Genomic DNA, 25,225 nt, shown 5'->3' with positions numbered 1-25,225 from the left:
CACAGCCTCCGCGGTACGGTACAAGGTTAATTATGTAATTATGTACTAGGTTTTTTTATTATAATAGAGATGTAACCTAAACCTATGAGACATTGAATAAAACTTCTAGTGCCGCCTAAGCACCGAGGACATAAGCATATTGCCGAACCTCGTTAAAATCCTTGTGTTCTTTCGTTTACTTTTCCCGATTTTTCAACACATGGAATGTATGATCTCCTGTGTAAGGATGATATTATCGGTTATCGATCGGCGAGGCACAAAACTAGTTTGATTGTCAGTAACCCACCTAGGAAGAAACGGTTTCAGCCGATTGGCCAAAACTTTCGAAATCACTTTATAAATTACTGTACACATGCTAATTGGTCTAAATTCTGTCATCCATTCCGGGAGCGACACTTTAGGAATAAGAACTAGAATCGACGGATTAATTGACTCCTGTATTTCTCCGGAATGAACAATCCGCTTTACATATTCACACATAGAGCCTTCTACAGTGTTCCAATCGCGCTGATAGAATCCAGCATTGATCCCATCCACCCCTGGAGCCTTGGAATGTCCCATACTAAACACAACCGAGTGGATTTTGTCATCAGTAACAGGAAGTTCTAATCTAACCCGATCACAGGCCCTCAACGGCGAAAAAATACCCTGATCACAACTGTGAATACAAACTCCACTGTCCCTATGAAATAATTTTTGTAGAAATCCAAAGCCATCGCAATGAACTCCTCTTGATCAGTACACCATCTACCATTGTCCATTTTTAACGCAAAAACACGGTTGGCACGTCTTCTCAGAAGGATCGAAGTGTGAAAGAACTTAGTGTTTCGGTCCCCATAAAGCACCCATTTAGAGCAAGCTTTTTGCCTCCACAAGGATTCCTCTTGATTCAAAATTGAATCCAGTTCTAATTTTAGTTTATCCGCCAAATGCAACAATGAATCCGATGACATTCTAATCATAGCTCGGTCTATCCTCGGATTCTAGCCTGCAACTGACGCTTTCTCAAGACTATATGGCAAAAAACGTTGGTGTTTCATTCTACCACCTCGTCACTGAAACTCTTAATATTCTCACTTAACGAATTTTCCGAGGACCACACAGAAATTAAGAAATTAGTAAAATTTGGATGTGTTTGCCAAGCATCAATAAAGCGAAACAGACGATTATGAGTATTTCCCCCAATGTCAGTCAACGAAACCAGAAGAGGACGATGATCCGATCCCAACCTGTCCAGATGAAGAACATGAGAGTCCATAAAGGAAGCAGTCCATCTAGAATTCACCACACAACGATCAAGCCTTTGATACAAAGAACCTCTCACCCAAGTAAAGGTAAAGTCCGCAAACAAACGACCGACCCTCCTGCGATTCTGCGCACCTCCCATTCTTTCTTTATCAGAAAGAATAACGTTGAAATCGCCTCCCACGATCCACGAATGGCATCACCAGGATTTAGCATCGCCAATTAACGCCACATAGCTTTTTTTTGGGCATACACAGCAATGAGTTGGAAACGGGTATTCTCATCAGTGGTTTGAACCATAAGATTGACGAATTGGTTAGATATCTGAATTATATCTACAACCCCGTTCTCATTCCACAAAATCCAGGTTCCTCCGCTGAACACTTGTTCCTCCACGCGGAAAGAAGAATGAAAACAAAGTCTGTTAACAATTCCATCCGCAATCTACCCACTTACTCGTGGTTCAAACAACACAACAATTGTCGGTTTATAATCTTTGATGAACGAACGAAAATATTACCAAAACAATCTGCTCACGACCCCCTGGCAATTCCAGAGCATAAACTTCATTAATACACAAATAAAAAGAAAGGCACGAACCTCAGAGTTCGGCGTGACCTCCCTCGCCCGTCAACTGAGCAATTGGCATATCGGAGATAGATTCATCCTCTTCATCTGAAGATTCAATAATTGGTGAAGATGTGCCTTCCTCCCCTTGTTGGTATGCCCGATATTCCCCTCCTCCAGCAGCTACCCTTTCCAATTCACTCGAGACATGTTGGACAAGAGCTGCCACCGACATACTTTGTTTTCCATTTATGTCCTGATATCGACCAATAACCGAACCGAACCAATTTTGACACTTTGGCTCTTCTTTTGGTTCGCATCCAACGCTGCACGCTGTCCAGTCCATCCGATTTTTGAAGTTCCAACATGTTCATCTTCCAGAATGGAAACAACCTTATGGACTCCTTTACCATGTGCGACCTTTTTTCCACGATTTTCACCTTCGCTGATTGCCCTAATGGAATCACTTCCATTTTGTCGGGATTCGTTCGTCCTTTCTTTGTCTTGGCCATTAGAAATTTTGTACGCCTCATTTATCAAAGGTTTTTTTTTGCACGAGTTTGCCTATTATCCTCAGCCGGTTTACTACTATAACCCCGAGCTACTGTCACATCAGTCTCTCGTTGCGCAATAAGCAATGCCTCGCCATGGTGAACTGTATCCCCATTATCCTCAACCGGTAAGGGGTCGTACTTGGATCCACTCCCACGTTTTGCCGATTAATTCCCGTTCTCTTCCGTCTATTTGTTACCAACATCCATGGTCCAAAAAGATTAGTTTTATATATTTCTGTTTTAGCGGGTACTGAAGTCTCCGGTCGTTCCACCGATCTTATCGCATTACCCTCAATGCTATCCTTTCTAGCACCAGATATCTCCTTGGTATGTCCATAAACTCCACACTCATAATATATATTCTGCAAGCCTTCGTATTCTAACTTTTGGAGGATTCCATCAATTCGAATACAAGACAGTAATGGCTTAGTTAGGTCCTCAATTATTGTAAGTCGTGCAAATTTTTCCCTCCCGCCAGCATCAGTATTGTAATCTATTTTGATTACTCTACCAATAAAGGAAGCAATGTGTCGGAATAGAGCCTTATTATAGTATCGATAAGGAAGACCCGACAGACGAACCTAAACAATCACTTGAGACGGGTGACTCTTCGAGGTAGAAAAACCCCTACTCCAGGACTACACTGTTAAATAACTCCCATAGTCCACGGACCATCCGTTAGGACCTTGTTATAATCTGCAACATTCGAGAAAGGCACGAGAAAGTAATTATTGTCCATATCGATGATGCATAGTTCTCCCACTGGTTTCCAAAAGTGTCATTATTCGGTTAACTAACACCTTGTATCCAATAGCACGACCAAGAAGCCGAACAATGATCGCATTCCGCATATTCGAATCAATTTGTTCATGGACTCTATTCGAAAATTGAATAGAAGGTATAGTCCCCCTATGACCCATAATGATATCTTCCGGAGCCACAATCACTTCATCCTTGATAAAATCTGGCATTCGAATAACCTCTCCATTCGTATTCTTGGACCCGCCTACCATACTAGCATACGTCTGTTTCTCACTCCCAGAGTTATCCATCGTACCTGCTTCCACACCGTTTGTCCCTCATTGTTCACAATACTATTCGATAAATTTAATCCGTCACTCTCCATTAGGGCTGTAAATGAGACGAGACAGATCGCGAGCTACTCGAGTATTCTTGGATCTCGAGTAGCTCGCGATCGACTCGATCAAGGCTCGGTAAATACTCGGATCGAATGGACTCGACTCAAACTCGAGCTCTTAACAAGCCGAAACGAGCTACTCGATATTCGACTCGAAAAGCTCGTGAGCAGCTCAAAAAAATGTTATATTATAATTTTATATTTTTTAAAATTACATTATAAAAAATTTATTAAAAATACATTATTGATAATTATAAAATTTTAAAAATATATTAAAAATTCTATAATACAAACTACACTCAAATTTTAATTTTTTTAATTAAGTAATCCAAGTTCAATTGTTACATTGTATATTACTAAAAGAAAAATAAAAACTCATTTAATTAAGCACATGTTAGATTATACCCTAAACCCTAAAACTAAACCTTAAATCATAAGCCCTAAGCCCTAATCCTTGATCCGATTATGTGATAGGGTACTAAAAGAACAATAAAATCCCATTTAATTAAGCACATGTTAGATTACACCCTAAACCCTAAGCCCTTAATCTAATTATGCGATAGGGATTAAGTTATGCACATGAAGGTAACATATAAATTATGCAAAATGAAATTAACCAGGGTTTATATGTAAACAAACTAATAAATCACACTTGGTCAAATCAATCAATAGGTCCATTATCAAAACAAACGGTGATCAAAACATAAAATAAAATAAAATAACCCGAATCATAAAAACGTAAACCTTGATTAATGATGAAATTAAAAGATTACAAATATAACAGGTTGAATTAGAAGATTACCTCAAAGTGCCATCTCAGCCTGCAATGTCGCAAGTTCATCTTCCTCGGCCGTGCGCTTTTGAGGAATGGGACGAGTCGGTTGATTGCCAGGAGGCACCTGCACCGGTGCTGCAGGAGCTGTTGTGGGTTGGAGAAGTTGTTCTTCCAATTCAGTACCTTCGAGTTCTGCCTCCAATTCATCCTACAACATCAAAAGTTTTCGACTCATTGCTCGATATGTATAAATGGTAGACATGATATATTTAAACATGGATACATAGTAGGAGATGATAAGAGAAGATGAGAGAATGCGACTAAAAGTAATAACCTCGTCAAAATCAACTGCAGCTCCAATAGGGGTTGACAATGCTTCTTGAATCTGTTTCATGTTTTCGTTTTGTTTGTTGATCTCATCCATTGTTTTGTCGACATCATCTATGTTCCTGTAAAGATAGATATTTTCAGTAAAATAGTGTTTCATGAAGGTCCAAGAATAAGTACCAACAGCTAAATACATGGCACATATTGCAAGTTTAAAGCAGATTCTCGGCTAACAATACATATAAATATGTACGTACGTTGCTTTTTGCATTGCCTTCATTGCAGCTGCTCCAGTTCTCAATGCATCTACAATTTCGGTTGTAGCTTTAGCACCTTCTAACATTATCATCTACAGTTTCGGTTGTAGCTTTAGCACCTCCTCGATCGATTTAGCGGTCATTGCAGAAAAAGGAAATGAGCAACAAAATACTCTTATTGACAGAAAATTTCAAGAAAAGCATATGATTTATTGATTGATCTTGAATGCAACTCGAAGTTTATAAATCTAAATATTTACAGAGCATAAAGGAGAGGAAGAAAGGAAAAGTAAAAGATGCTCCGTGGTTGGAAGACAAGGTGGCGCTATTGCACATAAAAAGGCTCCTTGTTAGTCCAAAGCCTTTTGAATTTATATTTCACACCGGAAGCTGAAGAGAGTTAGAGCGCTGGAGAGTAGTTATAAAAGAAGTGGACTAACGGTTGTGTCAAGTATATCTTTCTCGGCCTTTTCGCTAAGATTAGTGTATGTTTATTAGCTTAATATATGATACGTAGGCTAATGGCTCATACGATATTAATTTTTTTTGAGGGTGAGAACCTTTAATAGTAGCTCGAGCTCAAAATTGAGCTAAAATTGAGCTTTTGATATTGTTTTTTGAGTTTGAGTTTTTTTGAGTTCGAGTCAAGTTTGAAAATTTAAGGTTCGCGAGTTTTTGAGTTCAAGTTGAGCTCGGTAATATTCGAATTCGACTCGGTTTGTTTATACCCCTACTCTCCATTGTTGTAGTTTGCACCTTTATATTATTGCCCGTAACTGCTCCGCCGCACCCCTTCTTGATAGCATGCACATCGTCTAGGGGATTGTGAGGAAAAGGCCTCTCTCTTCCCGGCGTTGCAGTGATGTTCAGGATATTTTCTGGTGGTCTACCGCCAGAGTGATCGTATGATTTCTGGCTGGACGGCACGTTAGGGTTTACAGCCCTAGGGTTTTCGTTAGGGTTGATGTTTTCCACTAATAAATATTTTAAAATTATTTGCAAATACATATAATATCATTGTATCATTTGTTTCTAATTTAAATAATTTTCTATAATATTCATATACAATACATAAATATTTCTCTATAATTTTTTTTATATATATCATACGAAGTTAAGAGATTCTACTCAAATTTAGAAATTAATCCACAAAATTACTAAAGTGTCATTATTTAAGTTATTATTTGAATTTTATTTTATAAGCCTCAAGTTTAATTTTTTTTAAATCGAATCTATAAAATTACGAGTAAAATAATTCAGATCAAATTTTTCAAATCAATTTAAGTAAACAAATCAATTTATGTTTTTTTAAACTCGAACATTCGACGATTCGTGTGTCTACACAGGAAAATTAAGAATTCTAATTAGAGCCCCCAACCCAATCTTTTGAGACAACCTTTATTCTTTATTTATTTTATTTTAACCTTCTAGGTTTAATTTTTAGTCACTTTCTCTTTAATTTATATATGATTAGTACTTTTATTTTAGGTCAAATTCTTTTATCAGTCCATATGCTATATGCAAAATGTACGATCCCTATATTTTAATTGAATCATATTTAATTCCTGTGTTTTTAAAACTTACAATTAAAAAGTAAAAAAATATAAATATAATATAACTAAAATATATTTTCAAATAACATTAAAAGAATTCATGTAATCACTTTAACGACAAAAATTATCGATATTATTGATTTATACCTATAATAACTTATAAAAGTAAATGATGAATTATTTCAAATTAAAGTAAAAAGATTAAATAAAGTAGACTAATTAGAGGGATCTAAACCGCTATTACACCACCTTTTGAGGATTGTTTAAGGAAAAAAGGAAAAGAAGAAACAAAAATATTAATTAAAAAAATGAAACGAAAATATGACTGCCTGTTATTGAGAAACACCACAGCCGCTAGATCATGGAGAGCCGAGCCAACTAAAGCTGATCAACGGCTGTGATTTTGTCTTGCACGATAATGAAAATTGTGAAAGGCGTGGCATATAATATAAGAATGGAAGGGAAATGATCACGTGCAGCAATAATATACAGTAAAAAAAAAGTTTTGTAAGTTTTATCATTGTTTAAATAATAAAATATGTAAAAAATATCGAAAACATTATTAGACGTTATCGATTTTTGTTATTATTGAATTGTTTACTGGATTTAATAAAAATAACTGAAAATATTATTAGACGCTATTGATTTTGTTATTATTATGTACTTTTATTGAAAATGTTTAAAAAAATAGAAGGTTAAATATTAATTTTTTTAATATTTACGATAAAAATACCTAACAATAACAAAATCGATAGCGATTAATAATGTTTTTAGTTATTTTTATCAAATTCGGTAAAAAAAAAGCTAATAATTACAAAATTAGTAACGTTTAATAATATTTTTGATTTTATTTTTCGATTTTATTATTTAAATAATAATCAAAAATAATTTTTTTATCGTATATTAAAGCTGCGTGTGATCATTTCTCTTCTTTAATGGAAGCTTCATGGGAAGTTGAATAATGTTTAAATAAATATAAAAGAGAGGGATAATGGCCAAAAGGGTAAAGCGAAGGGCTGAGTCGAGTATTTTGAGTTGAGCTGAGTTGATGGGTCGTTTTCTTTTCAATCGGTGCCGAGTCGCTTTACCAACCAAACTCTCGTTTTCGTTAATTTAATTTATCAGTGGATTCTAATCATCAATCCTTCTCAGCTTAATTGTTTTTCGTGTTTCTTCTTGCTTCTTTTGTTGATCGCAACCCTCGATTTGTCGTTGTTGCAGTGTAAGTTTCTTCTCTCGTTTTAAGAATTTAGGTTTCTCAGAAATTAGTCTTTTTCGTTTGAATCATTTGTTGAGCTGAATTAGTGCCATTGGTTTGCTTTGAAATGAAATGGAAAAGGAAATCTGGCGATCTCATTAGGATCTGATCCAAACGAGTGAGATTTTTAAAAATGAAGTATATGGATCTGTGAACAAGGATTTATTCCTGAGAAAACGTTGATTTTAGCTGAATTCTACCTTAAATTATCGCTGCCGACGTGTGTTTTCTGGAAGTAATGAAACGTGATGATATTCATTGCTGTTCTTGTTTGGCTTTCACATCATTAGTTTCGATTTGCTTTCATATGCCATAGCCTTAGCCTTCTTTTCTGATTCTTTTTGGAAGTAATCGCTAATCAAACTCAGTGTATGGTCTTTGCATTAAGTATTTGGATATTTGTCTTATTTGAGTCTTTGTTATCTGATTAATAAGTTTATTAGTAGTACTAGGGAGGCAAGGGCTCCAGCCTTTCTTGTTTTAGTTTAACTCTTTGCTAATACTTGTTTTCCCCTTTCTATGTCCCTCTGGCTGCAACCTCATCGGCCTGTTTTTTTTTTCTGTAGATGCAAGGGTTTAAGTAACCAAAATTCAGCTAGCAGTATAGAAAAGGGTGTGCACCTTTGCATGCCCAGAATTTGAGACTATCATGTTTGCTGAGAGCGCGAATGAGGAATCGCTTGGTCAGGATTTTGAGGCTCTGACTGTGTTTAAACGGCTTGTGAGGAGTGTTATCCAGAAGTTGAGGAAGAAAAACCATAGAGTTGAAGGGGATGAAGATGATAAGGTGAGAGGGGTTTCACTGAAATGTCTAACTCTATATGGTAGAGGTGGTGGTTGCAAAGTCGGTGCTGACACAGGTGAGGAATTTGGTGATCCGAGTATCAGTGAAGAAGGAAAGCTGTACAAATCAATTTGTGATATTGAGGAAAATAATTTCGATTGCTTCTCGTTTGGCATGGAGGAGAAGTTTTGGAAGAGGAGCAATAGAAAGGATTTAGATCTTGACGAATCGGTACGAAACAGTGGGATGCATATCTTTCTTCCAGATGATATTCTTGAGATGTGCTTGGTGAGACTACCATTGACAAGCCTTATGAATACCCGCCTCGTGTGCAAGAAATGGAGACACTTGACTACGACTCCTAGGTTTTTGCAGATGAGACGAGAAGGTTCATGTCAAAAGCCATGGTTGTTTCTCTTTGGTGCTGTTAAAGGCGGCTATTGCTCTGGGGAGATACATGCACTGGATGTGTCTCAAGATCAATGGCATAGGATTGGTGCTGATATCCTCAGAGGAAGGTTCATGTTCTCAGTTGCCTGTATGCAGGATGATGTTTATATCGTTGGAGGTTGTTCAAGCATAAACTACATTGGGAGGGTGGATAGGAGCTCATTCAAGACGCAGAAAGGTGTATTGGTCTTTAGCCCTCTCACCAAATCTTGGCGCAAAGCTTCATCTATGAGATATGCTAGATCAACGCCTATTTTAGGAGTATCCGAGGTCTGTTCAGATTTCTCAATCATTCAAAGCCATAAGAATCGACATGATAGGCAGTTTCCTAGATCTCGAGTTGGTGGGGTGTCAGATGTTTATGAGGATCCTCACAAGCTTTCACTCAGACGCCAGTATAGAAATGCTTTTGATGTAAATGAGCCTTCATCATTACCAAATAGAAAATCGTACAAGTTTATAAGACAGAGAAGTGAACAAGCAAATACAAAGGGTTGTAAAAGATTTGTGTTGATTGCTGTTGGAGGTCTTGGATCTTGGGATGAGCCATTGAATTCTGGTGAAATCTATGACTCTGTATCAAATAAATGGACTGAAATCCAGAAGCTGCCTTTAGACTTTGGGATTGTTTGTGCTGGGGTCGTTTGTAATGGGATGTTCTATGTCTGCTCCGACAATGACAAGTTAGCTGGTTATGACATAGAAAGAGGCTTCTGGATTGGAATCCAAACCTCAACATTTCCTCCCCATGTTCACGAGCACTATCCAAAACTTGTTTCTTGTAATGGTCACTTGTTTGTGTTTTATGTCTCTTGGTGTGAGGGAGATGGGCAAATTGGTCGGAGAAACAAGGCCGTGAGAAAATTGTGGGAGCTAGACCTGATGTATCTTACATGGACCGAGGTCTCGGTGCACCCTGATGCTCCAATGGACTGGAACCCTGTTTTCGTTGCCGACAGGAACTTAATATTCGGGGTTGAAATGTTTAAAATATTTGGTCAGGTGTTGGATTTCTTAACTTTGTGTTATGTGTCTAATGTGGAGATGAGTTGGAGCCGTATTTCTAGGAATCACTTGGCTCATGAATTAGATTCTTCTTCCTGCATAACTAAGACAATGGCGGTGCTACATCTATAATGCCTTCAGCAACGCACTGCAATTCAATCGGAAAATTATAAAACATCACAGCTGCTTGATCGGGGATTTTGCGCATACATTTCTTTTGGCCTGTGAATTTTTCGTATTTATTTCTTTGAATTTCCACAATTTGTAAGATGGCGACCACATCTGGTCTCTAGTGCTTTATTCAGTGGTAGCACAGGTATGGTCATTTGTAGTAATCTTCACAGAATTTCTTCAGCATTGTTCATAGACGGATTATTTATTTTTCATTTTGCTTCTGTTGCATCTTAATAAATTTCTGCCATGTTTCCTTTAAGAACTTGAGCTCTACAATTAATAGTAGGTTCTACTTGACATCGAACAGTAGAGTTGGACGAGTGCATGAAGAGTTCGAGCTCAATTTCAAACTAAATAAAGATTGAGTTCGAGTTTGAGTCAGAGGTAATGAACATCCACCATGGGGTTTTGTTCGAATCAGAAAATTTCAGATGATCGAGGAACTCAAAACGGCAATAAAAGAACTAAAGGCCTACAACATTCAATGCCAAAAACAATAGGTAGTTCGTGTAAAGTGATGAAGGTCAATGAAAACATCATAAAAACAAATGAACAATTTCTTGAAACCCTCTACAAGTGGGAAATCCATCAATATACACTAATATCTACTTACAAAACTATCCATTTAAGACAAAGGATGAAATTGAAAATACATACACGTTGATACTCACCCAATTATGCAGGAGAGCAATACAATAAATTATCACATGTTCGGAAATATTCCGGAGAAATTTGGGATCTTATCAACGTGCTCCAGGGCACGCTCGGCAATCTGCCGGGTTCTGTAGTCAGCATGCTGGAAGGCATCGACAAGTGCAGTGCTTACATTTTGATCTCCAGAAACTTCATATGCTATATCTTCGGTTCTTAAAAGTCTCTCAACAACCCAAACTGCTCTTCTCCTCAAGTTCTCTGTTTGTTTCTCGAGTAACACGTCGAGTATGGGCTTAATTGCCTCTGCCTCGCACAAAACGAACACTCCCTGCTCAATAGCAACTCCATCCAACAAGGTGGAAAGTGCAGCACGTGCTACTTCAACCACCTTCGCGTTGGTGTGGTCCAAGAGCGCAACCAACTTATGTACAGCCTGTCCTTCCAAAAGACAAAAGCTCTCTTTAAGTGAACATGTTCCCTGGTGAACACGACACAGTCCTGTTATGACAGCCTGTTTGCTAAAACATGGAAAGATAGAAGCACAGACTCCGGGTGGTGGCAACTCCGGCAATCTTGTCAAGCTTTTGGATTCTTGAGATAAGTTCTCCAAAGCGGTGGCAGAGACCATCTGGACGTTGTCAAGACCATTGGCCTGAAGCAATTCGATGAATAACGTTGCAAGAGTGTACTCACGCCAAAGAGCAACAGCATCAGGCTCATCCGACAAGACAAAAGTAACCCTTGCAAGCACACGAACAAGTCCTTCGAGGAATGGTGTTACAAAGCGGGTGCCCCTGGTCTCTCCTTGCTTGATTTTGACAACTCTAGAGATGATCAACTGAAATGCACTTTCATCTAGCATTTGCCTCGTGAGGCCCAAATCCCTCTCCGGCAGTTCAGCTAAGAGGCCAGCAGCTGCTGCCTGTTCTTCGGAAATTCCTGTGTTTTCCGATATGACTCTAATTAGGCTGCTGAGCTGACCAACCGTGCCACGTAGTGCATCTGCTAATTCCTGACTCATGTAAGGAGAGAGATTCTGCAGAAGTTTTATGCACGCCATTCGCAAATCCTGCTGCGTGACCTCTATAAACTGAACCAAACTGATAGTTGCTCCGGAGCTTTTAATTACAGCAAACAACATTCAGAACTGTAGTTTGAGAACTAGTGAGTCCCACAAGAACTTGAAGAAGTTTGAACTCGATTGTTGGACCAGTGTTGCTGATTAGATGAAGTAAGTTATGGACATTGTCTTCAGATACAAGAGTCTGATGGTCCTGTCCAACAGGAATGGAGCCGACATCATATCCCGAGTTTACAACATTGGACAGAATAGTGGCGGAGACTTCTTTAAGTCGCATGGGAAGCTGATTAGCCCCAACAGTAAAGAGGTCTTTGACAAGAAATAGATTTATTAATAAATTCAAAGAAAATATTTAAATTATATGAGAATTTGAAATTTTCAGAGAGGTGTCAGACTCAGCCCCCTTCTGTCCATCCCCGATGTTTATGTCACCCAGCATTGATCTTGTTGTGTTTTTTTTTCTTTTCTTTTTGTTTTAATATTTGAAATACCAAATACAGGGATGGTTTGAACTAGCGAGTGCTCGACATTCCACGGGTTCTTATCGTGTGAACACTGTCTTGTTAGTTCATACGTCTCATCCTTCTGCTACATCATTGTTTGTAGATGAAGGAAATGGTATTTATCAGCTTTATCTACCGAAGTAATTGAATTCGGATTTAATTCTTTTTGGAAGAGTGATTTAAGCTGCCTTTGCGAACTACACTGGAGAAGGTTATATTGTAGGCTTGTAGCACTGAATTCTCACTCGTATTGAGGCATTAATCATAGGGTTTATTTGTTTTCTATCTTTTTTTCTATAAAGAACTTATTCGATTCATGATCTGTAGTAATTGACTCTGTAGAACCGCACTTCACGTTATGTAAATGGGGATCTGGTAATGAGAAGTTGTTGGGAGAGGAACAATCTAGCCAGGACAAATCGCATCCACAGCTACGACACAGGGGTGCTACCCAGCTTTCTGGTACGCTTTTCGCCCTCTATATAGAAGTTGACGCTCATTTTGGCTGTCAACATGCATACCACATAGACAGAAAACTACTTAAAGCTGAAACTATTTGCAAAGAAAAGATTTTGGAACTATTGTTGTTAGGCTAAATCTTGGGTAATTTTATGCTGAAACCAAGTGATGGGTACTGTAATTGCAAAACATAACTGCTTCTTAATGGTTTGGTATGGTTTCTCACATTCTGCTTATGTTTGTGTAAAGAGGAGAAGACATCGTCGGAGAATAAAGCTTCGTGTGAAATTGACGACCAGTAAGTATCCTACCACACTTATGGAGCCTGTTTATGGTTTTGATTCTTTTAAAACTTTAAACTAGGGAATGCCTTTAGATTGTGTCTTCTTTTACTCACTCTCACGCCATTTTTGTTGTTGTTTTGCATTTGATTTGAGTTTTGAAATTGGAGAATGCTCGTCTTTGTTATTTGGGAGTGGCAGTGAAGCATCTCTTTTGGTTTGTTTCCAGGGCTAACTAGAAAGACCTTTTTCTGTGATATGTGATATATCTATTAAAGAAACTTAGCCAGGAAAGATTTTCCAGTTTAATTTAGTAAATTTGGATATAGAAACAATTACTTGGAATCGGGAAGTTCTACCGTACGACGGCCTTAATATACGGCTAAAGAAATGCGCTACCGGTTTTGTTATTTTTTTAACAAAACCGGTAAAAAAATTACCGGAAACATTATTATTTCTACCCAAAACATTATTGAGCGCTTTACTTAGCTTGGTAATATAACTGGTAAAACGCTACATAAAATATTATTACCAAACCGGTAAAGCGCCCAATAATAACAAAACCGGTAGCGTTTTTCCTTAGCCGTATATTAGGCTGCCGCACGTGAGACTTCCCCTTGGAATCATTTTGGTAAACTTTCTGTCTCCGGTTTAGGTTCAAAAGGAGAGATCTAAATCGCTGTCTCCGCCCAGCTATCATTTGAATCAGGTGCGCACTCAACTCAATGCTTTCGAACACGTACAGTACAAGATGAAAGTTCCCTTACAAGATATATCATACTATTGCAGCACAAGATACAATTGTAGAGATAGCAAACACATGCTCGGAAATGCTCTGTGCTTTCGATAAACTCAACAAGAAATCGGGAGGCAGTAAGGATGAAAAATAGTTCTCATTCCGGTAACTCTGCACAAAGCATGCCTCCATTTATGCTACCACCTGCTATGCTTTTCCTCTCTTCTGAACTTAACAACTCGGACATACGTGTCGATATTCCAATAGAGAGAAGAAGAAGAGAAGTATGTATAGTTCTGAGGTGAATGCACTCATAACATAATTTAATTTTATGCTTGTTACATTTATATCTTGTAGACTTTGGAGGCTGTTGCCCCCTTGTTCAAGTATTTGGTTTACATGAAATGTATTCTTGATTGAACATAGGTTGCATGAAGGTATTAATAATCATAATAACATGCATTTTGGGGACTTGAATTGTGAGGTGCAATTCACGCTAAAGTTATATTCTACAATTTGGGGATGTCAGGTGCAATTCACCCTAAAGTTATATTCTACAAACATAATAGATTATTACTGCAGAACAAGCCTTGATCATCTACAACTTAAGTGGGACGAGAAGGCAGAGCAGACATAGCTAGAAAATTTTGAGTTTTTGATTATTTTTCAATCACTATTCTGGCATGCCAAGTTGCCAAAAAAAATGTCGCGCCATATAAAAGAAATACAGCCACAACTTTACAACAATCCAATTCCATGCTCTGCACAAATATTTAAACACAACAGTGCATAGCAAAAAGGTAGCCAACCAAACAAAAACAGCAAATGAATAGAAGAGCCCGCGTGAAAATTACTTCTCTTTACCTTTTGGATTACCAGCTAGAAAGCGCGCCAATCTTTCTTCGGGCTATGTTGGTCCGATGAGACTTTAAATGGGCCGCTGGAGCCGAACGGGTCGGAGTCATCGAATGAGAATCCATGGCCAAAGTCTTTGCTGCTATTTATGGAATCAAACCTAGTGAGCGTTTCGGGTTGCCGTGAAAATCCACTGCTAAAGTCTTTGCTGCTGTCTACGGAGTCGAACCTCGTGAACCTATCAGGTTGCGTTGAAAATCCACCATCATTCATGCTGAAGGAATCAAACCTTGAGAAACTGTCAAAATCCCTTGACGTCTCACTGAACCTTGATGGAGAGTTCCCAAATTTGGAGGCCGGAGTGCTGGGAACCGAGTCTTCAAATGTAAATGGACTCTTCTTATCATAAAAGCTATCTGCACGAGGTGATTCTGTTCTTGTGTGTACACCAAAATCGCTTGATCCGAAAAAGTCTCTGTGCTCCGAATCCACGTCCTGCCATGTGACATTAAAGATCAAGAATTAATACATTTCAACACGTCAGACCGAGAAAGGATCATAATGAGTACACCAAAAATATATTAAACACAAAAGAACCAGAGTTTGTTGAGGCTAAGCTAGGTAAATCAGCCAGGTTTATGCCTTGTGACAGAGAGCTGAGAACAAGGTTACGGGCGTGTTACATCTTGGCATAAAACTTCACAAAATATTAAAAGTTAAAAGACATCTATAAAGTTTAGACAAATCAACAAAATATCCCAAACTATTTACTATTTTTACCCCATGGCCACCATACATTGTATATACCATTCGATTCATCATTCTACATAAATGGCAAATCTACAATATCTTTGTAACCTAAAATAAAAAGTGCGCTTTAAGAAGTTCAGGGTCACCTTGGTATTAACAGAATTAAATCCCCAGACAGAGTCCGTATCATCATTATCGAAGGTCCCCCATCCTGATTCATCAAAACTTCTGTGCAGAAAAAAAATTAAGTTAGCTAGCAAGAGTGAAAGACAAAAATAGTCAACTACAAACTAAAAAGTTCTATGCATCCATACCGATGTCTTTCTGAATCTGCTTCAGTACTCTTCTCAAAATGGTCATCAGAAAATTGTCGAGATGGACTTTCTAGAGAGTTTCTCTCTGCAGGACTACCATGAGGACTTCTGGCGGATTCATCTTCACTGTGTGCATATGCAGACTCGCTCTCAAAGGCATATTCAGCACTGAAGAGATTCCCAGTTTTTCCATTCACATAGGAGGAATCAGGGGTCAAGCTACCATTCGGAGATGCTTTTCCTCTCTGAGAGTCGGACACATTTTTCACATCCATGGTGAGCTCATTTCCAAATCCTGAAATTTGAAGTGAAAAAACACATAAAATTGTTACAGAACCCCGTCGAGTTAAGCATAACTTCATTTGCAGAATCCTAAAACAGTAATGGAAGGAAGTACCTTCATCTTCAAATTTGTCCCACTCTTCGTCCCAGAGTGCTGCTCCCTCAGGTACTCCAGGTTGCCAACCTTCAAAAGGCATTGCATATGAAAAGGCAAAAACGATCTCTAATTAATTAGTAAATGAATTTTTCTTTATTATAAAAAACAAAGACAAACAGAAAACTGAAGGATCATACCATACATGAACAAAGATAATAGTTACAAGTTACAACAATTAGCAAACATGGATTTATTGACAACTTATGTACTACCATTTTGAATTTCAAAAGTTTGTGAGAGAAGCTCCCGCTTCTCTCTAGAATCAAGGTGACCTAAGACAGGTGTATTTTCTCTTTCTTCTTTTTGGCTGGGAGTTTAGGTGGCCGCACCACCGTCATCTCCGACGTCAGACGACGCCGGCCGCCACCTCCGGTGGCCGTAGACCACCAAACTTCCAAGGTTTTATCGTCTCGATGCCAGCAACAAGGATCTAGTCTTTGTTTCATGAGGGAGAGCCTACAACTCAGTGGATCTAGGCCGAGGCCCCTCGACTTTTAGCCTGTCGGCAAGGCTTCTTCTCCGACGACGGCGCGAACAATCATAGCAGTTAAGCCTTAATCTTTACTATCTCCATCTCCATGCGGCAATCGTCTCTTCACAAAGCAACCATGGTAGCCACATTCATCCCCGATCTTTAGCGGCAGTTTAAGCCATATCCAACACGTGAAACAGTCCAATAAAATAAAATAAACTACAAAACCCAACACGCCAACAACCCTTTTCAACATCTTCTATTTTGTTTCTGTTCGGCCTCTTACTTTGTTTTTCTTCACCCTACCCATCTTCCTCCTGAGAAAAAAAAGCAAAAGATATGAGTTCCCAAGATCTTGAAGCGGGTCTTGCTTCACCACACCAAAACAAAAATCCATCCAAAAGTCTTGAACAGCAACAGCTTCTGCTTTCAAAAAGGACGGCCAAGAAACGCGATGAAGTAACCAAGAAAAAGGCTGAAGCCGCCTCTCGCCGGACTAAGACTCACCGTCAGTCCGAGATAGAGGAAAAGGAGATCGCAAAACCTTTGAAAAAACCAGATAATAAGGCGAATCGTGTGGATATTCTACTGCCGAAGGTGACTGAAGCGGAGCTACAAAAGCAGAGAGATGGGCAGCACGCAACGATGGTGCAGAAAGCAGAGGCGAGGAAGAAGCAGAGTAGTACAGTGGTGGAGGAAGAATATGAGAGGATGGTGTTGGTGACAAACAAGAATAGGGATGATTTGTTGGTTGAAGTAAGGAGCGTGTTGCGCAGATTTCTGAGGCGGAAAACCTACCACAGGATCTCCACGGTATTTATTAATGGTGGAAGAAAGACTATCCAAAAATCAATAATGGGTATAGAACTGGCTGCTTTACGTTATACATTGATAACTTACCAGATAAGATCCATTGGAAGCGGTTTGGATCGTTATTTTGCCCCTACGGTCAGGTTATTGATGCCTTCATTCCAACCAAAAGAAATTCAAAGGGGTTTGTTTCGGTTTCATTTGCTTTGCAACAATTGGAGAAGCCAGGAAAGCAATCTCAAAGATGAATGGCGCTCGCATTGATGGTAGTAAAATAGGAGTCTCTTTGGCTAAATACAACCCAAGACATTCTTTTTGGATAAAGTCTTCGCCAGTTGTTCACCCAAGGCCTAAGATGGAAGTTGTTACAAGAAATAATCTCTATACAGTAAACGGTGTTGTTGACGAAGCTAAACTTCAAGTTTTGGATAACTGCATAATGGGTTGGTGCAAGAACTATACCAAAATCGGCAATCTTGCTAGCCAAATGCAAGAGAAAGGACTCAAGGGTTTCTCGTTAATGAGAGCTGCTGGAAATGTAGTTCTAATGATATTTGAGGACTCTGCTACGTTGAGAAGGGTGAAGAATGAACAATCAGAGACTCTTGCAGAGTGGTTTTCCAAAGTTGACGTTTGGTCAGAGAGTCTAGTTGTAGAGTGTCGTCGAGTATGGGTAGTTTGCGAAGGGATTCCTTTTCACGCGTGGAATTGGGGTACTTTCAAGAACATTGCAGCTAGGTGGGGCAAATTATTAGCAATTGATGAAAGCACTCAGTTTCCTTCATCTTTTGATCGTGCAAAAATTCAAATCCTCACAGAGACTAAAGTGAGAATTGATGAGTCATTGGGTTTGAAGGTCGGTTCTAATTTTTTTAAAATCATGGTGCATGAAGTTGAGCCTTCTTTCAAACCAAATTCTTGGATCCCTGAGGAAGTCGATGATTCTTCAGATTTAATTTGTTCTCTTTGGGCAACGTCGGAGAATTCTTTGTCAGGATCGTCGGTGTCATCCTCAGCTTTAAATTGCCCCGTCGAAGATGTTGCAATTGAAGGTGCCCACATAGAAAAGGTTTCACTCATAAAGAGTGTCAAAAGTGATGAGTGAGGATGATCTTACTAAAAGTGGATCTACCGATTTTAGGTTAGGAATGTCTCCTTCTCCTTGTTTAGATTCAGGGTTTCACACAATGGAGGCTGTGGATCAATCAAAATTAAATATCGTGGAGCATCTAGTTAATAAATCAGTTGATCATTCTGATGGAGTTAGCCTAAGGGCCACGGAAGATGTTCTTATGATGGGTCTCACTACTTCTCATGGTTTATCCAGAGACGCAATACAATTAAAGGAAGATACCCCACTGGTGCCCCTATCCCTGTGAAATTAAGAACAAATCATTTGGTGAAGAAATGCAAGACAAAGAAAAGAGTTCCGAATTAAGTGGCAAGGATACATGATTGAAGGGAAGGAAGTGTGGTTTCGATTCATTGAAGATAACTTTTGAGCTGATTTTTTTTGTGATTTTGAATCATGTTGGTGATTTGTGGAGTTCCCTCCAGAGACGGATGTTTTCGTTTTAATGGTTTAAGGTGTTGTTTTCATGTAATGTTATGCTATCAACTGTTGGGTTGTTTTTCTTTTGCTGGAGGTTTATCTTAGGTATAGGGTGATTGCCTCTAGACTTTTGTGGCCGAGAAGGCGAGAGTTTTAGGTGGTTATGTTTTTTGTAATGGTGTTAATCTCCGTTTGAGGGTATTTCGTATTTTCATATGTAATGGGTGTTTTATTCAATGAAATATTGGGTACTCTTTTCTTCCTTCCAATGTTCATTAACATACTTCTTAGTATGTGGACGAATACGAAGGGAGTTTTTAATGAGACCTCCAACTTCTATAAAAAAAAGGGTTCTTAAAGACCGAAAACAAAAATGAAAATAAAACCGTGGTTCCATGCCAAAAGAAAATCTAAACAGACATTAACAAGCCAAATGACAGCAGAGAGCAGACCAAAATATAGAAGTTTAGGGTCATAGGGGGAGCCACCATATATAGTCCACAGCCCATAGACATAACCATGAAAATCAGTAAGATAGATCGTCAAACACAACCATAGACATGCTCAAATAAAATAATATCTCCACAGAATTACCAAGCTAATAACTTTTGAAAGGAAGTATTGAACTACAATATGGTTAGGCCCTCAAGAAGTTGGATCAAAAAGTAAAATGCAAGAACACCAAACATGATGGTAAAAATATCATACTACACTACAAGTCTTCACTCAATGAAAGTTGTGAGAAATAACTACCTTTATCAATAAAGGATAAAAGGTACCTGTGGGTAGCTCAATTACTGCAGCTGAGTTAACATCATGTCCATGTTTCTTGCTTCGTTCAGTCAGGGCTTTCATTAGCTCCTCAAGATCCGATTGTATGCGGTCAGCACGGACCTAGTTAAGTGATGATGCCTCAGTGTTGGAACATTTTACTCATTCAAACAACATTTAGTTGATAGGTTTAAATTACCTGAAGAATACCATCTGCACTGCCCCCTTGTTCCATGTTAACAATAGCCTGGTGCAATTCTGTCTTCCTCTCCTAAAAACAAGACAATTACAAAAGTTGGTGAAATTAAGAAAAGGGGGCCTGAAAGGGATATGAAGACCTACATACTACATGATGACGTGTTGCTAGTAGGCAAATGTTGTAGCCATATGTCAATTTAAAGAAAGAATGGAAGGACATACTAGATTAAAATGCAGAAATATAATTTTAGGATGCAAAAAAAGGAAAAAACACAAGAACAAAGACCCAGACATGTGAAACAAGGCTTAAAGGTTAATAAGTCATATCCTCTTATCCTGAAAAAAAGATGATGGCTTGACAGACACTCGGGCATTACGATGAGGATATCAACATCTAGATATTTCAGTCCAGGAAAATTCATGTGAAAAAACCCTATGCAATACAAATTGTTAAACCAATACAACGGCTCAAATAGCCCAAACCAACTCAAGGTCATTCAAGAATAAAAGAAAAAGTAATGATTACCTGAATCTCACGAAATTTTGCCTCTTCAATTGTTAATTTGGAAGCTATTTCTGCAACTTGCTTGTATCTCTCTTCGTATTTCTTTGCCAACATTTCAGCCTGCAACACAACTTGTTAGCCAGAAATCAATAAAATTATGTCCAAATAAATGAGATGAACACTTCTTTACATTTTAGGCAGTACCTCACGCTTATCTGCAATTGCCCTTTCCGTGATTTCATTCAGTCTATTATCACATCTGCTTTTATACATGACCTGAACATAAGGACAATGGAACTAGTATAAAAATGGTTGAATTTTGAAGTTCTAAAATTTCCCAGCCTTGGCATACAATTCACCAATTAAATTAGGAAAAGAATCAGCAATCAGGCTTTGCATTTAAATCTTAACGAGAGTGTTGTTGAATTATTAATGTAAAATTCATGCACACCCCTACACTAGTCGTTCTAGTTCTTTCTATAACCACAATGAGGAGCTTTACTACAGGTTTAATCAAAATGAGAAACACCCCCCCCCCAAAAAAAGCACAAGTGTCTCCAAAGAAAAAAAAAAGCGAAATAGAAAATACTCACAAGTTCCTGCATTTTCTCACGGTAGAACTCAAGCTTCTCCTTGGAATCCAAAATCACTTTTTCAGTTCCATTAACCTGCCAAATTTCAAAGAATTATGCTCCTCGTTATCCTCAAAAGGCTATGGAAGGCTAGCTTAGGTAAAAAAATTCTTTTCAGAAGTGTTAATAAAACAATCCTCAAAACTCTCACCAAACCTATGGAAGAATGGAGAAGGAACAACATAAGTGGGTACATGCCCACATGTGTGTGTATGTGCCAGTGTTTGTGTGTGTGTGTGAGAGTGAGAGTGAGAGTGAGAGTGAGTGAGAGTGAGAGTGAGAGTGAGAGTGAGAGTGAGAGTGAGAGTGAGAGTGAGAGTGAGTGAGAGTGAGAGTGAGAGTGAGAGTGAGAGTGAGAGTGAGAGTGAGAGTGAGTGAGAGTGAGAGTGAGTATTTGAGCATTATCTTGAAGATGTCATGCCTTGTCTCCATTAGCCATTAGATCTTGGGCTGTTCCGTTCTCTGAATTCTGTTCAGTATTATCAACTTGAGTTCCAAAGGAGTCATCCAAAACAGGTGCTCTTGGCTTTTGTTGGTTGGACATTGTAGTAGTATCAGCAGAAGCATTGGGAAGAATTGGAAGTTTTAAACCAGTTGAGTGAGTAATCGGCTGGGCACCCATCCCTGGTTGGGCACCCATCCCTGGTTGGGCACCCATTCCTGGCTGCTGTCCGAAACCTAATGGCAATAGTCGTTTTTTTCAAGATGATTCTTGGATGACAACAATGGGAACTAAAAAAATTAAAGAGATTAGAAGAGATTCAAACTTCTACCAGGATTGGGACCCCAAGCTGGATTTCCATACGAAACATTGGTTTGGCCTGTCATGGACAAGAGTGTCTCATCAAACATAACATTTTTTGGGAGTGCAGATGGAAGAGGACGGCCTTCCCTATACCGCTCCATCAAATAGAGAGCAAAACAGAACTCTCTCAAAGAAAGCATGCTATCACTATCCTGATCAGATAAGTCCCATACCTGCTTCAAAACCTCTGAAAAAGACAAAATAACAATGTTAAACATGTTTACCAGAATAACAATGGTCTGCATTCCAGCAGGACCGACCATGGAATACCAGAATAACAATGGTCTGCATTCCAGCAGGACCGACCAAGGAAATATTTCAAAGAAACACTGCACTGATAGAACTTCTCCAGCAAGATTCATGCCAAAATATTTTAGTCAAAACAAGGATTTATGGAATGATACCATCTAAAAAAAACTAGGTAACATCAGCTTACAACCCTAGCAGCAAAAAGTACTTTTACTACCCAAAACCTACAAGAATATGTAGATTATAGATTCCTAAATATCTGTAAGTTAGTTTGAAATTCAAATTCTTAGTCTTATCTCTAAATCAGTTTTATAGAGAAGTTTACTTTACTTAGGATTGTTCTCTAGAGTTCTATAAATTAGGAAGGAACTCTACTTTCGTAATCAAGTGAAAAATAAAAATCAGAAAATTTGGTCTTCTCTAAAACTCACAGAATAAAATCTTAATAACCAGCATAATTAAAAACAAACCTTTATCTATATAACTCCAAATGATAATGATAATATTCACACAAATTTTCTGAAGAAAAAAAAAGCCGTCAGACCACAGTACAATAACAAAATATATGTTTTGGGCTTTTAGCATTTGACGACAGGGAATTCCTAACACTATTTCTCATGCATAAGAAATCACCATACATGTTACACAAGCTAAGCAGATAATGCCATCTATGTCATGCATCACATTCATATCTCAGAAACTAATTTGAGTAATAACAACATATGAAGTGACCATACCTCTAGGTAGCCTCCAACTCAAAAATAGATTCCTCGCCTGCTCACCAGTTATTTTCCCATCTCTGTCAGTGTCCACTTCCATGAACACTTTTGTATATTTCTGAACATCAGATGGTTTCATTTTTGGCCATGGAGGCTGGGAACTGCTCGAAGTAGCACCCAGCTCCAACAGAGATTCCAGATGGTGTAATAGAGGAGGAACTTTGAGAAGAAGCTTGCTGGCCTGAGATTAAAGAAGGGTATGGCCTTTGACTTTGACTACCAGCATAAGGCACAGACAATGTACTTTGCAATGAGTCAAGAGAGTTGGACTTAACTAATGGTTGGGGCACACTTGAAACTGGTCTAACCCCTGATGAGGTGGGTGCACTGTGCGGAGCAAAGGTTTGTGCAGATAATTCTTGCTTTGACATAAATGAGGCTGCAGAAAATGCATCACCTCCAAATGTGGAGTTAGAAGCAGGTCCATTTCCAGAAACAACCAATGCTTTAGAATCATTAGCAGTAGGCTGGGAAGGCAACGAAACTGCTGTTTGAAGCTTTGGTGCTGTTGATGGAGTGAACCCTCCTGGCCCAGTTGAAGCTACACCAGTCTTTCCAGCAAGCCAATTGCTTGGCATATTTTGATTTGTGAAACCAGGACCAGTTGCAGCAGTGGGCATAGATTGATGCGAAAGGGAAGTCATACCAGTGGGCATAGATTGATGCGAAAGGGAAGTCATACCAGCGGACATAGCTTGAGGTTGACCAACTGTACTACCTCCCCTAGAAAACTCGGGAGCTACAATACCTTGAGGACGCAGGGCAGGTGCAGTAGGCATGGTTTGCGGGGGTCTCATTGACAGGTTTTGTTGAGAAGGGAACTGCTGCTGGCCCATACCAGCATTTGGAGCTTCTGGTCCTCTGAACCCAGGACTTGAAGAGGATGTTGGCATAGCTGCACCCATCTGTGGAGCGGATGTAGAAGGAAAATTAATTTGTGGCGCTGGAATTTTTGCTGCAGCAGGACCGTATAATGCTGCCTTGACAATGTCTGGTGTTAATTCACGCCTTTGTGCTACAGTCACAAGCTTGAGAGCATTAAAAAACTCTGGCTTACTTAGGGAACCACTATGGCTTTGATCAGCATATGTCCATATCTGAAATCATTGGATAAAACAATATGAATGAATCCATAATATTAAACTCCTTGCTTTAATAAATTAATACAAAAAAGAGGTATAGGGTACACGAATCACTATAGAGCATGTATAACGGCTAGATGTGTACTAATCCAACACAAAAATCTAGAAATTAAAATTTCCAATCCCTAAACTATGCCATTCACTATGCAAGTTTTGTTTAACAGGCAGTACATTAATAAAATCTAGAACAAACTGACGGTCACTGGTTCAGCGGCTAGCAAAGGAAAGTTTAAACATTTAAAGCATCCATAAGAAACATAGTCACAAAACAACTAGAAAAAGTCCCTATAACGAATGAATTAAGTTCTACTGTCAATTGCAACTTCAGCCAGCAAGACATGCATCTCAGTACAATCGAAACCTTATCCATTTGAAAAATTATTGACGTAGTAACTAGTAAAAGGAACAAATTCCACATAAGCAATGGACAAGTTGGTCAAGAGAAATCTGAAGAAGCAGACTGATAATTGTACAAGAGAAAAACAGCTACAAAATGTTTACGTTTATTGAGAAATTTCACCATGTTACAATCAAATGCAATCTAACCTAAATTCGGTAAGTTCCCAGAAATCCCGATTATAATAGAAAATGAAACGTGAGAGAGAGAGAGAGAGAGAGAGGTAAAGGGACCTGAGCGAGGACTTGTTTGGACAAACCGGATCCTTGAAAGAAAGAAACAGCCTCAGCTCCACTAATTCTGCCATCCCCATCTAAATCTGCTTTCCTGAAGTAAGATTCGAATGGATCCTGATTTTGCCCCGCCATCTCAACGCCCCAAAACAAAGAATCGAAGCAGATTCCGAACTAATCGTATAACTTTCCCAGATCAAGCTAGAACAATAAAATCCAGGATCAGATCACAAACTTGAGTACACGGGGAAACAATTGAATCAAAAAATAGGAAATACATTTCGAAAACAAAATTCAAAAAGTGTACAGAATCAAACGGAGAGTGAAGATGAGATGGGATTCACGGTGTTTTGGTGGTTAGATCGAGGAGAGGTGAGGAAATAGAAACAAGAGACGAGGCAGAAGAGGAGGAGAAAAAGAGATCAAAACGATCGTTGGCTAAATTATTAAGAAATGGGTGAAGTAGGAGAGACAATCGGATTCAGAGATGATGTGGGCTTGGTGGGCTGGGTCTAGAAATC

At 38.7% G+C, this 25,225-nt stretch overlaps 3 protein-coding genes, 1 long non-coding RNA gene and 1 pseudogene across 4 annotated transcripts; 2 read left to right on the top strand and 3 right to left on the bottom strand.

Moving 5' to 3' along the window:
- Window positions 1-4,307: 4,307 nt before the first annotated feature.
- Window positions 4,308-5,104, bottom strand: LOC120203177 (vacuolar protein sorting-associated protein 32 homolog 2-like). Its single transcript, XM_039203524.1, has 3 exons — window positions 4,864-5,104; window positions 4,614-4,728; window positions 4,308-4,487 (listed from the first exon to the last, which is right to left on the bottom strand). The coding sequence occupies exons 1-3, from the start codon at window positions 4,953-4,955 to the stop codon at window positions 4,308-4,310; spliced, it is 387 nt and encodes a 128-aa protein (XP_039059455.1). The 5' UTR covers window positions 4,956-5,104.
- Window positions 5,105-7,410: 2,306 nt separating this feature from the next.
- Window positions 7,411-10,308, top strand: LOC120203176 (F-box/kelch-repeat protein At5g42350-like). The gene is made up of 2 exons (XM_039203522.1): window positions 7,411-7,638; window positions 8,241-10,308. Exon 2 carries the CDS (start codon window positions 8,324-8,326, stop codon window positions 10,043-10,045), a length of 1,722 nt encoding a protein of 573 aa, XP_039059453.1. The 5' UTR covers window positions 7,411-7,638; window positions 8,241-8,323; the 3' UTR covers window positions 10,046-10,308.
- Window positions 10,309-10,721: 413 nt separating this feature from the next.
- LOC120203171 lies at window positions 10,722-12,144 on the bottom strand (annotated as a pseudogene).
- Window positions 12,145-13,735: 1,591 nt separating this feature from the next.
- Window positions 13,736-14,061, top strand: LOC120203178. Its single transcript, XR_005523792.1, has 2 exons — window positions 13,736-13,774; window positions 13,855-14,061. It is a non-coding gene; the product is annotated as an uncharacterized LOC120203178 (long non-coding RNA).
- Window positions 14,062-14,450: 389 nt separating this feature from the next.
- LOC120203175 (epidermal growth factor receptor substrate 15-like) lies at window positions 14,451-25,225 on the bottom strand. Its single transcript, XM_039203521.1, is given in 14 exon segments — window positions 14,451-15,151; window positions 15,553-15,634; window positions 15,721-16,015; window positions 16,118-16,186; window positions 19,773-19,887; window positions 19,964-20,035; window positions 20,489-20,587; window positions 20,672-20,743; window positions 21,061-21,135; window positions 21,521-21,777; window positions 21,873-22,091; window positions 22,891-23,048; window positions 23,050-24,029; window positions 24,705-25,225. Coding segments are annotated over 14 exon segments (3,099 nt in total). The 5' UTR covers window positions 24,840-25,225; the 3' UTR covers window positions 14,451-14,680.

This window comes from Hibiscus syriacus, unplaced genomic scaffold, assembly GCF_006381635.1.
Source record: "Hibiscus syriacus cultivar Baekdansim isolate YM2019G1 unplaced genomic scaffold, ASM638163v2 tig00009107_pilon, whole genome shotgun sequence".
In the NCBI taxonomy this organism is placed as follows: Eukaryota; Viridiplantae; Streptophyta; class Magnoliopsida; order Malvales; family Malvaceae; genus Hibiscus; species Hibiscus syriacus.
The sequence above is the reverse complement of the archived record's forward strand: the minus strand, read 5'-3'. Positions and strand labels throughout refer to the sequence as shown.